At 32.6% G+C, this 16,352-nt stretch overlaps 3 protein-coding genes across 3 annotated transcripts; 2 read left to right on the plus strand and 1 right to left on the minus strand.

Annotated features, from left to right (window-relative positions):
* LOC124921113 (Werner Syndrome-like exonuclease) lies at positions 1–1,660 on the plus strand. Its single transcript, XM_047461729.1, has 6 exons — positions 1–386; positions 538–717; positions 814–944; positions 1,014–1,178; positions 1,256–1,366; positions 1,461–1,660. The coding sequence occupies exons 1-6, from the start codon at positions 65–67 to the stop codon at positions 1,560–1,562; spliced, it is 1,011 nt and encodes a 336-aa protein (XP_047317685.1). The 5' UTR covers positions 1–64; the 3' UTR covers positions 1,563–1,660.
* A 4,195-nt stretch (positions 1,661–5,855) lies between these two features.
* Positions 5,856–7,633, plus strand: LOC124919674 (UDP-glucuronate 4-epimerase 6-like). The gene is made up of 2 exons (XM_047459983.1): positions 5,856–6,878; positions 6,952–7,633. Exons 1-2 carry the CDS (start codon positions 5,949–5,951, stop codon positions 7,387–7,389), a joined length of 1,368 nt encoding a protein of 455 aa, XP_047315939.1. The 5' UTR covers positions 5,856–5,948; the 3' UTR covers positions 7,390–7,633.
* A 5,609-nt stretch (positions 7,634–13,242) lies between these two features.
* Positions 13,243–13,782, minus strand: LOC124918693. The gene has a single exon (XM_047458736.1). It carries the CDS (start codon positions 13,780–13,782, stop codon positions 13,243–13,245), a length of 540 nt encoding a protein of 179 aa, XP_047314692.1.
* Positions 13,783–16,352: the final 2,570 nt, after the last annotated feature.

Below are 16,352 nucleotides of genomic sequence, written 5' to 3' on the forward strand. Positions count from 1 at the left end.
TTCATCAGAAGTAAACGAAACGGAAACAGTAGTAAAACGAAACTCGTCGTGTCAAGATCCGTCCATGTTTCCAGACTGGGATCGACCTTTCACCGACCAAGAAATTAACGCAATCGATGCCGTATTAAGTTCTGCTTCATCTTCCTCCTCAGCCTCCGCACCCTCTAATAACCGCCACGTCGAGGTCCTCGATGACTGCCGTCCTGTTCTTCGACGCCGTTTACCAGGATCGATCGCTGGGTTACAACCAGATGTCTCAGTTTCCAGAAAAAAAGACGATGGTATCTCTGAAAGTAAAAGCAGGCTTGTGGAAACCCCGAAATCTTCCAAGCTATTGCCTTGTTCCAAGAATCGACTCTATGATCTCTATAACCGACCTTGTCAAAGTACAGCTCTTACTTTCACAATTCTATAAAGCATAGATTCGTCTCTTCACGCCCAATTCATTTGGGTTGGAATAAAATTGTAGTTTTTACTTGTTTTTGGATTTGGATTGTGACCTGTGATAGTCTCTTATCTTTTACTTGGTGGTTCTAGCTAAGGTAACAATGAACTATCCAGACATTAATTTCAAAGGACGCATCATATACAGCAAAACATTTTTTGAGGTAGAGAAAGCTACATTGGAGCTTTTAGAGAGTTGTGAAACCAAAAAGAATGAAGCAGGTGTAGTGGTTCTTGGTCTTGACATTGAATGGAAACCCACATTTAAAAAAGGCAAGTGCAGCAGCAATCATGTTCAATTTCTTGAGCCTATTAAGAAAGCTAGATTCTTTCCTATTGATTCACATCTTTGAAAACACTCTACTACAGGTGTTCCTCCTGGTAAGGCTGCAGTTTTGCAGATATGTGCAGACACTAGTTCATGCCATGTTATGCATATTATCCATTCTGGAATTCCACATTGTTTGAAATCCCTTCTCGAAAACCCTGCATTCGTTAAGGTCCGTGTTTATTTAAAAGACAATCATGAAATGATTCACATTTATTTGGTTTATAATCTGGATATGTAGGTTGGAGTTGGTATTTCCAATGATGCTGTTAAACTATTTTCTGATCACAATGCATCAGTTCAACCTTTGGAAGATCTGTCTTTTATAGCCAACCAAAAGCTTGTTGGTGGTAAGACAAAGAATTGGAGCTTATCTGCACTAACTGAAATGCTTATATGCAAACGGGTACTGTTTTATGCTTTGCAAAATCATATTGACTGGCTATTTATTGTACATATTTTATCCATTTGATTTGATTGCAGCTTGCTAAGCCTGGTAAAATAAGACTTGGTAACTGGGCAGCTAATATTTTGTCCAAGAAACAGATTCAATATGCTGCTACAGATGCATATGTCTCTTGGTATATATATCAGGTAACATGAAATTTATAGTTTTATGATCTTTTTAAATTAAAACGAGTCAATCTTTGTTTAGAACCCTTACTATTTAGCCTAGTTTCGATTACAGGTGCTTAAGAACCTCCCAGATCCTGTTGACAGCGAAAAGCAAGAACTCCCAGATCCTGTTGACAGCACAAAGCAAGAACTCGATGTAGTTATATTGGAGTGAATTTTTGTTCCCAATCTTATCATACTATCTTCATATCCCATCAATACATTATTTTTATTTATCAAATCAATAAATCTAGCTTCATGGGTTTTGGTAGATGATGAAAGATTCATATTTTTTTAATGAAAATACAATAAATCTCCAAACCAAAGTCTTGAAAAGGGGGACAGATCTTACCCACAAAATGATCAGTGAAAAAACAAAGGGTGTTGTTGATAGTACAGCCAGCCACTAACATTAAAAACAGAACAAATGTCAATATCTTAGTAATTTTATTGTTTCCTTTCTCCATCCATAAATTAATAATGTTCAACCACCATCATCAATTTTCAACACACAATTAAGCTCAATCAATTCCCCCAATTCAAACTTGATTTAGATTACAGCAAACTCAAATCAAGAACAATTTGGGGGGACAACTTCAACATGCTGCTACAGATGCTTGTTTAGAATCGGTTTCTAATCATCAAATTCATGTTCGATTCCCACTAAAAACATTAGTGAAAGTATTGCTAGCTTAATCATTTAGGTTAAGACATGTGCATTTGTTTTGCAATGAAATGAAATCCATATTTTCTCCACCTCTAAATCTGATGGGGAAGTCTCAATTCTCTTTGCATGTGAGTGGGCCTAATAATCTATCTACATCTAAAAAACTCAGTTTTCAAATAACCCAAAATCAAACCGGTTCCTGCCGACACTCACTCTTTAGATCCAGAGAGAGCTGTCAGCTTCTTCTCTTTTTTCTTTTTCAATTTGGGATTTGGAATTGTATTGTTGTTGTCAATTTATTTAAATAAATACTTTGAAAACCCACATTTGATTTCATTTTAATTTGATTTCATTTTAATTTGATTTCCTAAGTACTCCTCACTACTTACTAGAGAACAAAAGAAAAGAAGACAAGGAAACACATTTATTTATATACAATGTTTGAGTTGTTGAACAAATTTAAATATTTAATTATAGGTTGTGACAAAACAAATGTTAGGTGATTGATGATCATCATATCTTCATCCTATCAATACAATACATTTTTTATTTAGTTATTTATATTTAATATTATTAGATAGGTTAAAGAAAAAAAAAGGTAAATAAAATTTATGAAATTACAAAATATATATTAAGGGGACAAGAGAGACAGATCCTACCCACAAAAGGTCCCATGAAAACAAAGGTTTTTGAGAATACAGCCAATTTTTCCACTAAATAGAACAAATGTCAATATCTTAATATTTATTTTGTATTGTTTCCTTTCTCCATTCATATGCCATAAGTTTAATAAATGAAAAAATGTAGCTCAAATTGTTTAACTATGAGAATACAATTACATAAAAAAAAAATAGTCTAATTATTTGTTAAAATAAAAAATTGAAAAAGAGACAACGAAGTTGAGAACGAAAGTAAGATCACGAATCTGACGTCCTGTCACTTGGGCAGAAGAAAGAAATAAATAAAATCTCTCGAACATTGTTCATTTCCCAGACTCTCCTACAATGTGGCAGACCACGTCGGATTGTGCTATTGTTTTCGTTATTTCCGTTACCCAAATCATTTCTCTAATTAAATAACTTTTTTTTAATTTTATAGGAATATTTTAGTAAAATTATTTTTAAAAATATTAATATTTTGATGGTGATGATTAATGAAAATAATATTTATATAGGAATTATTTTAGTCTTCTTTATATACTAGTATTTTTCTTTGAAATAATGTAATAGTACACCAATTTTTTTTAAAAAAAATTGTAAGCAATGTTAGCAAAAATAAATATTAAGCCCAAAGTGTGAGTGGGACCAATTTATATGAAAGAAAGAAGCTTCTCGTTCATTTCTATTTTCTTGCCATGTTACCTCTAATAATAACTCCTTTTTGGTCCCACCCTCTTTAATTATACTATCTAAGTTCTTATTTGAGATTTAATTCATATTTTTATCTCATTATAGAGATCAATTTACATGTCTTTTGTCCTCAATTCAATTTTTCATTACAAAATGTTAAAATAATGAGATCAAGGTTTTAAGGGTTTCAAGTATTGTGCTATAATAAGACAATTTAACATGGGCGAATCTACATATTTATAGACGGAAACCTATATCGATTTTTTTACGTATATCGATTTTTTTACGGTATAAATTTAACATTATCCTTTAATTTTTATTTTTTTTAATTTAATATACTATTTTTATTTAAATTTTTTTTTTACTTTTATCCACTCTCATTTTATCCATAATTTTCTCATTGTTTTTTTAAGTACACTCTAATTTGAATTTTTAGATCCGTCCCTAAATAGAAATGAAGTATAAAAATAAATATTTATTGTTTTTATTCCCTTCACAAACAACCCTTTAAGTGTATTTAAATTAACAAAGAAGCAAATATGATTAGGGATTTGTTAAACTCCAAACAAAGGAAGAGACATGGGGATTGTTTGATATGATTAATTTAAATATCATCATTTTTTTTAAAGTGTGATATTTTTTTACTAAATTAAGATCAAGGATACTTTAAGCTTTAAATATAGTACAATTAATCAAATACATTTTACTTTATTTTAAAAGTATTAAAATACAAATATAAATATTTAATTTTTATGAAAAAAATATAGTAAAAAGACTAATGAAGCGGTGTTCTCTAACAACACGTGTTTGACACATGGTCGGTGATTTGCCATAACTACTCTAATTGTAAAGCTGTCATTTTACTGTCTCCTTATAGTTAGAAATGGATATATATTGGAAAAAATGTTTAATTAATTAGCACATATATATAAATATTTATATTTGGATTTGGATATGGATAGAAAACAAGTAAATATTAAAATATAAGAAATTATTCATGAGTAGAATGTAAACAAACCTAGTCTACATTTTCTTGTGCATCCACCTGTAAACGAGTGGAAATAAATGTCTCATTTTGTTTGTTTATATTGATGAAGCTCAAAATGTTCAACGGAATTAGAATTTTATATCCGTACCATTGACCAAAACATCAATTAAAAGAAAATTCAGATTTTGTTTTTGCTTTGTTTTCAAAGTTAGGTTAAATTTAGTGTTAAATAAAGTTTTCAATAAAAAAAAGTTTGAGACATATAGATGAACGGTAGAGATTAAGAACTCAAATCTCTACAATTATAAGTGAATTTTCACAAATAAAAAAATAAATTAAATTGTTGTTAATACAATTTTTTTATTATAAATAATATTTTTTTATAAAGTATACATTAAATACTCTATTTTTTTAATTTAACTTTGTTATATTTTATGTTATATTAAAATATAATAATTTTAATTTAATTAATTAAATATTATAATAATATTGATTATGATCTCAAATTGTAAAAAAATAAATTAAATTTAAGATGTTCCAATAGGATAGGGTATCCTCCCCAAAGGGGTACTCATCCTATATTAAATCATTTATTTGGTGAAAAGAGAGTTATATTAAAAATTAATATTAATTTCTTCTTATATGTTTAATTTATTTTCAAATGTTATCACACTAGATATAAGATGAAATGATATTCACCGACTACTTTAATACTAAAAAATTTGAGGTAAAAATTCAAATCCATAATTTTTAAAGACATATGTTTATGTGTTTTATATACCATACTTTATTTCTCGTATTACCACCACTTTATTAAAAAAGTATTGAATAAACGAAAATAAAATTTATTAAAATATTGAATGGAAGGAGAATGAATAATTTCTTAGATTTCTTGATGAGGGGATGTACTAGAAATTCTGAATAATCTTATACCAGGTTTAATGTTATATTTTTTGCTTTTAATATCTTTCTAAAACCAGTTGCTAAAACAAGTTTGATACATGGTTTTTATTATCATACATTTGGGATTCTACAACTATATGATAATATATAATAATAATAATAATAACATGAACATTTCCTTATAAAAATTTAATATTACTCACATATGTAACAAGATACCGCTAATCAATGTAATATTCCCTTATTCTCTAAATCTGACAAGTTTAAACTGAACTTAATCCATTCTAGTACATATGCTGAAGATCAAAGATTGTTTTGAATTTTGATAGTTTTAAATAAATAAAAGTGTTAACATTTTTTATTCTTTTTAAATAATTTAATTTCTCTAATTACATGAACCATCTTTAAAAAAAAAATTTGCTTATAAAATTTAATCTTTTTCTATACCGAAAATACCCTCAAGTGCCAGTGAAAACTACAGTGTTCTCCATAAACCAACTTCATCTCTTTCACTTTCTTTTCCTCTCTACAGTGATTCTCTCTCTATCTTCTTCTTCCTTTTTATATCCACCTCTACACACTTCCATTTTCAGAGCTCCAGAAACTCTCTCAGCTCTATTAACAAACAATTCATCTCTTTTCAAATATACAATTATGTACAGCAATTCAACACCAATGGCGTCCCCGCCGGACACCAGCAAAACCACAAAACTCGAACGCTACAACAGTTACCTCCGGCGAGTCAATAGCACAAAACTCATATCCACTTCTTCAAAACTTCTCTTCAGATCAACTCTCTTAGTAGCTTTGATCTTACTTTTCTACTTCACACTCAATTACCCACCTCTTTCTGATAACAATCACACCCATCATATCCACACCACCACCCACAATTTCCTTTCCTCCGCCTTCTACGGCAACGGCGCCGCCTGGGAAAAACAAGTCCGTCAATCCTCAACCCCTCGCCGCCAGAACGGGTTCTCCGTCCTCGTCACCGGCGCAGCAGGATTCGTCGGCACCCATTCCTCACTTGCACTTAAGAAACGCGGCGATGGCGTTCTGGGTCTTGATAATTTCAATTCCTACTACGACCCATCATTGAAACGAGCTAGACAAAAGATGCTTTTAAAAAATCAGATCTTTATAGTCGATGGAGATCTTAACGATGCTGAATTGTTAACCAAGCTATTCGACATTGTCCCTTTTACCCACGTCCTTCATCTCGCTGCTCAGGCGGGAGTGCGTTACGCGATGCAGAATCCTCAATCGTACGTTAAATCGAACATAGCCGGATTTATCAACCTTCTTGAAGTTTGTAAAACCGCCGATCCACAACCGTCGATTGTTTGGGCTTCGTCTAGTTCTGTTTATGGTTTGAATAAACAAAACCCATTTTCAGAAGATCATCGGACTGATCAACCTGCATCACTTTACGCAGCTACAAAGAAAGCCGGCGAGGAAATTGCACATACTTATAACCATATATACGGTCTCTCCCTCACCGGACTTCGTTTCTTCACTGTCTACGGTCCCTGGGGACGGCCGGACATGGCTTATTTCTTCTTCACAAAAGACATCTTACAGGTAAAAAAAACATCATCAATCAAATCAAATCAAATCAAACCAAATTTTAACAAACATACATAACATATTGCAGGGAAAATCGATCAATGTCTATGAAACACAAGATGGAAGACCAGTTGCCCGTGATTTCACATACATAGATGATATCGTTAAAGGGTGTTTAGGAGCATTGGACACAGCGAAACCTAGCACCGGCAGCGGCGGGAAGAAGAAAGGTCCGGCACAACTGAGGATTTATAACCTTGGAAACACGTCGCCGGTGCCGGTGGGGAAATTGGTGGAGATTTTGGAGAGTTTATTGGGGACAAAAGCGAAGAAACATGTAATCAAGATGCCACGAAACGGCGACGTTCCATATACACATGCTAACGTGAGCATGGCGTATAGGGATTTTGGGTATAAGCCTACCACCGACTTGACTACAGGGGTGAGGAAGTTCGTTAAGTGGTATGTTAGTTATTATGGGATTGAATCGAGGGTAAAAAAGGAATTTGACACCTCTAATGAATGAATGAATGATCGAGGACAACCAGCCCATAGATCATCACATGGTGCCATTTTTTTTTTGCTTTTCTTTTAATTTTAATATTTATTTTCCCATTTCAAATTAAATGTAAGTGTATAATAATAATAATATATATGTATACATGTAAAAGATAGAGAATTTATGTAACGATGGTTCTATTTTATGGTTGATAATTTCTGCCCTAAAGAAGGGCAGATTAAAATAATAATAAAAAATTTGTGATGGACAACGTCTAGATTCTTTCTTTTTATTTTTCTTTAATATGTATGTTTTTTTTAGTGAGTATGTGGGATCTCTATGCATTCATTATATATATTTTCTATTATTTGTAATACATCCCCATGTTTATTTTCTTACCTAATCTACTATCATAGTTGTTTAAATAATTTTTTTTGTCAAAAGATTAAGATTTTAGTTAATTATGTCGGTAGTAAGGTGTTGTTAGAATAAGGTAATGTGCCCATAATTGAGAGAAATTTAGTAGTATTATATTTCTTATAGAGTTGAGCCTTAGAAGAAGAATGTCTTCGAGAACCAGAACCAGAAAAATATTATCTTTGGAAGGATACTTTGAGAAGATGACATCAGTTACATTAGAATCAACGAAATGATATCATTAGAAGTTGAGCTCCAAATGCGAGTGATGAATCACATGTTTGTTTGTCCCAATCTCTAATTAAAGCTCGCGTTCGAGTAAGTATTCTTATTTCTTCGAAACTTTGGAATCCTCAAATTATTTAGCGCTCTTTAATTTAATTTAATATATATATATATATATATAAGAGTAGGTTTCTCTCTATTTTAGGCTGGTATGTTAATTGTTGTTATTTATTTGATTGTAACCTTTTTTATCTTGATTATAAATCTTTAAGTAATAACGATTTTTTCTTGATTTACATGTTGAGTATATATTTTTTCTAAATTATTTGGCTTATTTTTCTTTAGAAAGCTATTTATCTTTACTATTTATGAAACTCAGCTAAGTTCATATTTGACCAAGTCTATAAAATACAATAAATAATTATTGTATTAATTATTTGTTCTTATTTTTCATTTCATTCTTATTATTTAACTTCTAAAATTTCAATTGATTGTTTGGCAAGTGGTGGTACTTGGTATGATGATTATCATATTTATTGTAGGAAGTACACTATTCATATGAGTTGAAATTATAATTTATTTATTGTTTTTGATAATTTTCCATGGTGTGATTATAACATGTGAACAAATTAAAGCATTAATTGAGAGAGAGACTAGGGACAGATTTTGAAACAAGTGGTTATATGCCAACTTAGTTAAATTGTTACTACAAATTTGAAAATTAGGAAAATCTGTCAATCAATGACTTAAATTAGCATAAACATATCAGATTATATCACCCAAAACTGAATAAAAATAAGATTAGTTGTTTGAAACAATTGCCAAGTGGTTACAAAATAAAAATAAAACAACAATTGTATAACTCTTATAATATGCACTCAAAATATAAATTTTCATAAAATATTTACACTAATAATAACATCTATTAAAAATATGGACCCCATATCGTCTCCTAAAATAACAAAACAAAATTGTATTTTTCTATTGTTATGGGTTAATTGAATATAACTTTTACCCAAATTTCACCAAGAAATAGCAAGAAGGTGAAGAAACTTGTTGTACTAAATACATTTATATATGATGGATTAGATTTATAACTTGTTATAAATGATAATATTTTAAATTCAAATAGGAACGATCAGTTCTAATTTCATAACTATTTTTAATTGGGCCAATATGATATCTTCTATGCTTTCCTATCACTTTCTGACCTTTTTTTTTCCTCTTTTTTCTGAAGATAACTTTTTGAACTTAATTAAACCACTTTATTCCATCACTTAAATATTGGTTCTGAGAAGATAAGATTAATTATATATAAAAGTGAATAAATAATATATATAATTATAGGCAAGTGCTAAATTATTGTTATCTTCTTTCTTTATTTTTCTTTGATAAATTTTCATTAATGTTAGATTTGTGTAAAAATTAGACTTATTAAAGTTTATGATTGAGAAAAAAAATGATATTTATGTTTGTTTGTTAAAATTATAATATTTGTTGTTATAGAGAAAAATAATGTATATATTGAAAGATTAGAGAATTATAAATTTATTGATTAAAAAATAATCTTATACTAAATTAAGTTAAATATTACACAATAATTTCGATCATAATCAAAATTAAATATATTTAAATCATGATCAGAAAATAGTTATATAATATGGTGTGTGAATCTGTGATTAGGACAATATCATTATCTAAATAAACTATATATATTTGGTGGATGAAGACAATAAATTTTCATTAATTCCAAATTAGAGTCTTAAAAAATGTAACATCATGATATGAACTTGTTGACTTAATTTCATAGTATATACTTTGAGTCATTTAATTAATAATTATATTATTAAAAAACTATATAAAACCACTCTTTCTCAGGAGATGGAAGTTTTGCACAAATAACCTGTATTAATAATATTAATTTTGGAGGTCTAAGTAATTTTATGTTTTTGTAAATCATTTCAATTCAAATATTACAATAATTAGAGGCATAAAAATATACATTATAAAGCAAGGAAACAAATAAAGAAGAAAACAAACCAAAATCATATCAAACAAAAGTGTAAACAAACAAACAAATAAACACAGCAAGTACCAAGCCATTCAAACATTCTTTAGATCCCAAAATCGACATGCATGTCCATAGTAATAAAGTTGATGTTTTGCGATGATGTAAAAATGATTTTTGTTAGAGCCATACATTATACCTACTCTTTGATAAGGATATAATGTTATCGCACTAAAAATTGGAATGTTTTAAAAAAAATAAAATTATTCTTATCTTTTATTTTATTATGTATATTTTATGTTAGATTAATTAAATATAATATTTTTATATTATAATTAAAAAATTAATAAAAATGATTTTTATATAGTTGTATGTTATGTTGTGATATATTGTATTTATTTTTTAAAAACATTTTTTTTTACCCTTAAAAGGTGTTGTGTCGTAGGCCGTCTGGCCCTAAGGTGGCAATCGATCTAACTGGTCTTATCTTAGAGTCGTCAGTTAGTCTTATATTTATTGAGAGAAATGTTTAGTCTTTAAACTTATTATTTAATGCCCGGTTCGGATTGGGGTTATTGTAATAACTAATAACCTAGAGGGGGAAAATGAGTAATGATTGGTGATGATTTTGAGGAAATGAGAATATTTTTGGTAAAATTACTTAAAGGGTATTGATATATAATAATAAAATAATAAATAGTAATTTAAAATAAAAGGTATTTTAGTATTTTGGGTAATGTATTGAGTGATGTGATTGATGAGAGGGGGAGTGAAAAGATGTTTGAGTGGGTTGGGTTATTTAAATAACCCCAAGTGAACAAGGCCTAAGGGCAGTTGTACCAGATTCTGTATATCATTCACTATCTTTAAAATAAAGATAGAATACCAACAAATGAATGAATTTAGACTTTATTAGGTTCTGTATCCTCAAATCATTTTGGAGATGATGAACAGTCTTTCTCCATATTTAATTTATACTGTAGTATCGACAAGACATAAAATATTATTATTTCTCTTTCATCTCTTCCTATCCCGCCAAATGAGTTCCTTCTCCCGCTAAAATGCCATCAACATTAACTCTCAATAACTAATGTTTAACATTATCTCTCAAAGAATTAATTCATCTCCCGTTCTCTCACAGGTAATATTTTATCTCCCTGTTGATTCATCTCCCATCATCGTAATATTTCATCTTCCTTTCTCTAACAATTTTTCTTATACTCTTCATTTATTATTGTTATTGTTTGCGTTGTTCTCTGTTTCATTCACTTTTATTTTATCTGTTTAATTTGATTCATCTCTCATAGTGCTAGAACGATTAAGAACAAAAAGATTATTGAGTATTTTTGAGATTATTGTGTTTGACCACCTATTTGTGTCATAGTGTACTAGAATGGTTTACAAACAAGAAGATTCATGAGTTTTGTTAATTCATGAGTTTTGTTAATATTATTGTGTTTGACTTAAAATTGGATTCTAAATGTTTATAAAATGTTTGATTTCCTTTTTGAAATCATTTACTTTTGACATTTAGGTATTTTGACATTTAGGTATGAATAACAATATTTATGGTATTTTTCCAATTATAAATATGGCAAAAGGACTAGATGGTGAAGTGTATGGTGAACCCTATCAATCCCAGATTAGTGATGATCATTACTCTCAACTTATGCTATCATATAGTCAAATTATCCCTATTGAGTTGAAAGAGTTAGAGACGGATGATCCTTGCAAAAAATCCATTCGAACTAAAACTTTTCTCCGGAGGAGGACCTTGTGTTGGTTTCAGATTGGCTTAACACAAGTATTGATCCAATTATTGGGACAGATCAAACAAATATTCAATATTGGAGAAAAGTAGGGTCATATTATAAGGCAGCCATAGAAAATACAAAGTATGGGCCACGGACAGACAAATCTCTTACAAATCGATGGAGTACAATCCAACAAGCTGTAAACAAGTTTTGCGGCTATTACACACAACGAGAAGGAAGTCTCCGTAAATCTGGATATACCGGCATAGACGTGGTATATAATTTTGGCAGTTAATGAAATATTCTTAGCTCTTTAAATGTATAAATTATTTCTATTTATCTATTTGAATCGTGTTCTTTTATCTTTCAGCTTCAAGAGACTAAAAAGATCTACCATGAGATCCAAAAAACTCCATTTCGATTAGAAAACTGCTGGAATAAGTTGAGATTTAATGCTAAGTGGATCGAATACATGCGACAAGGACCAACAAAAAAAAAAGTATCTTCAGGTGACACAATTAATTGCGATGATGAAGAGAATACTAGTAATGATATTATTGATTTGGAGAGACCAATGGGACAAAAGAAAGCAAAGAAAGAAGCTAAAAGAGGTAAAGGTAAATCTGCTGATATATCTGAATTTGATAATGCTATTATCAAATGGACAGAGGAAAAAATGAAGAATGAAGAAATCAAAGTGGAAAATTTTCAAACAACACTTAAAGATACAAAAGGCTAAAATGGACGCTGATCAAGAAAAATCAGATATTGCTACTATGATGATTGATGTAAGCAAGATGGAGAATGTTGTTCAACGAGAATATTTTACAAGACTACAAGCTGATATTCTAGCCAGAAAATTAAACTAGTACTTTTTGTTATCTTATATTGATGTGTATTTTGTAGCCTTTTGATGAAATTTAAGCTACCCCAACTTTTGGATGCATTTTGTAAACTAGCAAGGATGAAGTAATATGGCTGGTTTGGGTAGTGATAAAAGTAATTATTGTCTCTTCTAGTTGTAGTAGAATTTTAAAAGACTTATTTAGAGTATCAAATTTATAGGTTTGCATCCACTTAAGTTTATGGAATTCTTGCAGTATGGTTATGTCTATTCAATTTTATCCTCTTATGTCTATTCAATTCTATCATCTCTTAGTTGTAAGCTTTGTTGTGAATCCAAGACTATCAATTCAAGAAGTAGAAAAGAGAGAAAATGACAGCAATAGAAAGAAAGCCTGAAATAGAATTTGAAATAGAATTGAAATGCTCCACTAGATCTTCTTGAAGTTTTTATGACTCGCTGTATGTATTCCATAGATGTTCCACTAGATCTTCTTGAAGTTGGTTATGCACTGCTCTATCTCTGATTTTGTGAAGCGATTGAATAAAATTCATAAGTTCTGGAGTTTGAGTGCGTGATACGACTGCAACAAGAGGACTTGTAGAGATTTGTTCATATTCAGAGATATCTGGTTATGGATGAAGTTCACGTTCGTCCTCCACGATCATATTATGCATAATAATACATGCCATCATTATCTTATTAAGTGTGTCACGATCAAAATATCGTGCTGGACCACGGACAATTGCAAATCTAGCCTGGAGCACACCAAATGCGCGTTCAACGTCTTTTCTTGCAGATTCTTGAGCAGCAGTAAAATGTTTGGTCTTTCGATTCATAGGTAAATGAATTGATTTGACAAATGTTGCCCATGGGGGATATATACCATCAGCTAGATAATACCCCATATTGTAGTTGTGACCATTGATAGAGTAGTCAACGGGATAACCCTCACCACTTGTTATTTCAGAAAATACATGAGATCGTTCTAGGACATTAATATCATTATGTGACCCTGGTGGCCCAAAGAATGCATCCCAAATCCACAAATCATACGATGCCACTGCTTCCAATATAATTGTAGGTTCGTGACAATGACCAGTGAACATACCTTTCCATGCGGTTGGACAATTTTTCCACCTCCAATGCATACAATCGATGCTGCCCAACATTCCTGGAAAACCACTGTTAGATAAATTCATACCGGTTCAAATAAACCTAACTTAAACAAACTTCCTACGCAGGAACAAGGAACCGGACCGGATGAACAAAAGAAAACCAACTGAAGAAACCGAACCGGTCAAGCTACCAAACCGATCAAGAGTATTCGGTACGTGACCGCACAGAGGAAGGATCGGCCAAAGCCTAAAAGCCAGATCCATCAAATAGCCGATCAACCCTCAAGACAAACATAACCGGAATAAGCCCGGTCACTTCACTATCAAAAGATATTCGGCCAAGTCAAGCGGCCAACCTAGGCCAAGTCAAGAGGCCGACCTGCACAAGAAGACACTTTGGGTATCTGTTGAGAATGATACCAAAGGAACAGACTGAATACTTCCATATCCATGCAAGTCTGAGGAAAGACTGTAGGCTGCAGAAAACAGTACTACCGGATCCTTCTACTTCGGGATAAGCCAGAAAGGAAATCTTCAAAGTACAGACAACTGTCCAAGCAGACAGTGCCTACATTAAGTAAAAGACAAACCCGGCAGGTTTGCTTTACAGACCGGCAGGTCTGAAACAGGATGCCAGGTCTCAGATTGACCGTCAGGTCTGAGGAGAAGACCGCAGGTCTGAGACACTGAATCACTGCATCTCTGATCAGCCAATCAGATTCAAGGCTTTGAAATATGACCGTTGGCATATTTCACCTATAAAAGGAGGCAGTTGCAGAAGAGTAAACGCGGGACATCAAGCAGACATTAAGGCAGTTACTAAGAGTTACAAAGACAGCATTTACTACAAGTGATAACAGTGTCCTATTCTAGAAAGCCTAAGTGCTGAAAGTTAGAATTTGTTCTACAATTTCGGTGTAAATTGTACGGGTGTTATCGAGCAGGAAATAAGTCTCGATCGGATTGTATTTGTATTCCTTAGTGTATATCCTTCTCGCGGTTTCGAGAGGAAGGGGTGACGTAGGAGTTTTATCTCCGAACATCCATAAAATCTGTTGTGTCATTTACTTTCTGTTGGCTTCTTTACATAACCGACTAATCTAGCAACATCACTCAGAACCGAATCTACATTTACCACACCAAGTATCCAGATTGCCGAAACCGACCCACCATCCTTCAAATCTTCATCATCCGAAACCGACTCCGCCTATCATACACGTGTACCGCTTCAACTTGAAAGCAAACCTCTTCCGCGCTTGAACCTAGTTCAAGGGTTTGTGACAAGTTGTGTAGTATTGAAACCCCGGTGTTAATCTCTAACAGGATTAACCACCACCCTACGAGTGAGAACCGCTAACCGGTCCAACCCCCGGTCCACCAGCGGCGACCTAGATCCTAACAATTGGTATCAGAGCAGTTAGTTTCAATACTCAAGCAAACATGTATCAAGATAGGCCTCCAATGCTAGAAGGTGATGACTTTGCCAACTGGAAGGCACGCATGCACCTACATCTAGTCACCTTGGATGATGAAATGGAATTCGTTCTAACCGAAGGACCGATAGTCATTGATAAAGACAGAAAAGAATGGACAGCTGATGATAGGAGAAGGAACAATCTGGACAACCATGCAAGAAACCGGATCTCCAACAGCGTGGACAGAAATACATACTGCAAGATCAGAGATTGCAAAACCGCGAAGGAGACTTGGAACACGGTCATCCAGATCTTTGAGGGAAATGAAAGAACAAAGGAGAACAAAATAATGGTGGCCACACAGAGGTTTGAAAGCATCAAAATGAAACCAGGGGAAACTATGAAGGAATACAGTGACCGGTTCACTGGTGTATTAGATGAGTTGGCAAATCTGGGCAAGAAGTACGACAACAAAGAGGTCATCATGAAGGTTTTGAGGTCTCTTCCAAGTGCCTGGGATATAAAGACGATGGTCATGAGAGAATCAAAGAGCCTACGCAAGATGAAATTATACGATGTATTCGAAGATCTTAAGGCATATGAGTTCGAGATGAATTCCAGAACTGAAGAGGAAGTCTCGGCCTCAACGTCAACCAGAGCACTGTTCACATCTACGGAACCGGCCGCACCTGTTCCTGCTCCTATATCTACATCTGCACCGGTACCGACTCCGGCACCTGCACCGATCAGAACCGCCGAACAGTTTACTGAGGACGCCATGGCAATGCTTGCACAGAAGTTTGGGAGGTTCATGAAAAGGAGCCAACCGACAAACAACTACTATGGTGACAAATCCAATGTAAGATGCTATAACTGTAACTGTATGGGACATTTTAAGTGGGAATGCAGGAAACCAAGGAGAGATACACAGAAACCAGACTACCAAAATAACCGGAACAACTATCAACAAACCGGTGAAGGAAGTGAAGTACCGAAAGCACTGATAGCCGATGATGGAGGAAGCCTATGGGCTCACAGTGACAGTGACGATGACCTCACATGCCTCATGGAAAATGAGGAACAGGTATTTGACTCTCCCTGTGATGAATTTACTAAAGATGAGTTATATGAAGCATTGAATGACATGGTAGAAGAATATAAGAACCTATTGACCATGTTACCTAAGCACCTCAACGTCAAAACCGATTC

Source organism: Impatiens glandulifera, chromosome 1 (genome assembly GCF_907164915.1).
Source record: "Impatiens glandulifera chromosome 1, dImpGla2.1, whole genome shotgun sequence".
NCBI classification, from domain to species: Eukaryota; Viridiplantae; Streptophyta; class Magnoliopsida; order Ericales; family Balsaminaceae; genus Impatiens; species Impatiens glandulifera.

Coding starts and splice junctions, on each gene's coding strand:
- LOC124921113 (XM_047461729.1), top strand. CDS start 65: ATGTTTCCAGACTGGGATCGACCTTTCACCGACCAAGAAATTAACGCA. Junction 387..537: donor CTATAACCGACCTTGTCAAA/GTACAGCTCTTA, acceptor TGGTGGTTCTAG/CTAAGGTAACAATGAACTAT. Junction 1,179..1,255: donor AAATGCTTATATGCAAACGG/GTACTGTTTTAT, acceptor ATTTGATTGCAG/CTTGCTAAGCCTGGTAAAAT.
- LOC124919674 (XM_047459983.1), top strand. CDS start 5,949: ATGTACAGCAATTCAACACCAATGGCGTCCCCGCCGGACACCAGCAAA. Junction 6,879..6,951: donor TCACAAAAGACATCTTACAG/GTAAAAAAAACA, acceptor AACATATTGCAG/GGAAAATCGATCAATGTCTA.
- LOC124918693 (XM_047458736.1), bottom strand. CDS start 13,782: ATGTTGGGCAGCATCGATTGTATGCATTGGAGGTGGAAAAATTGTCCA.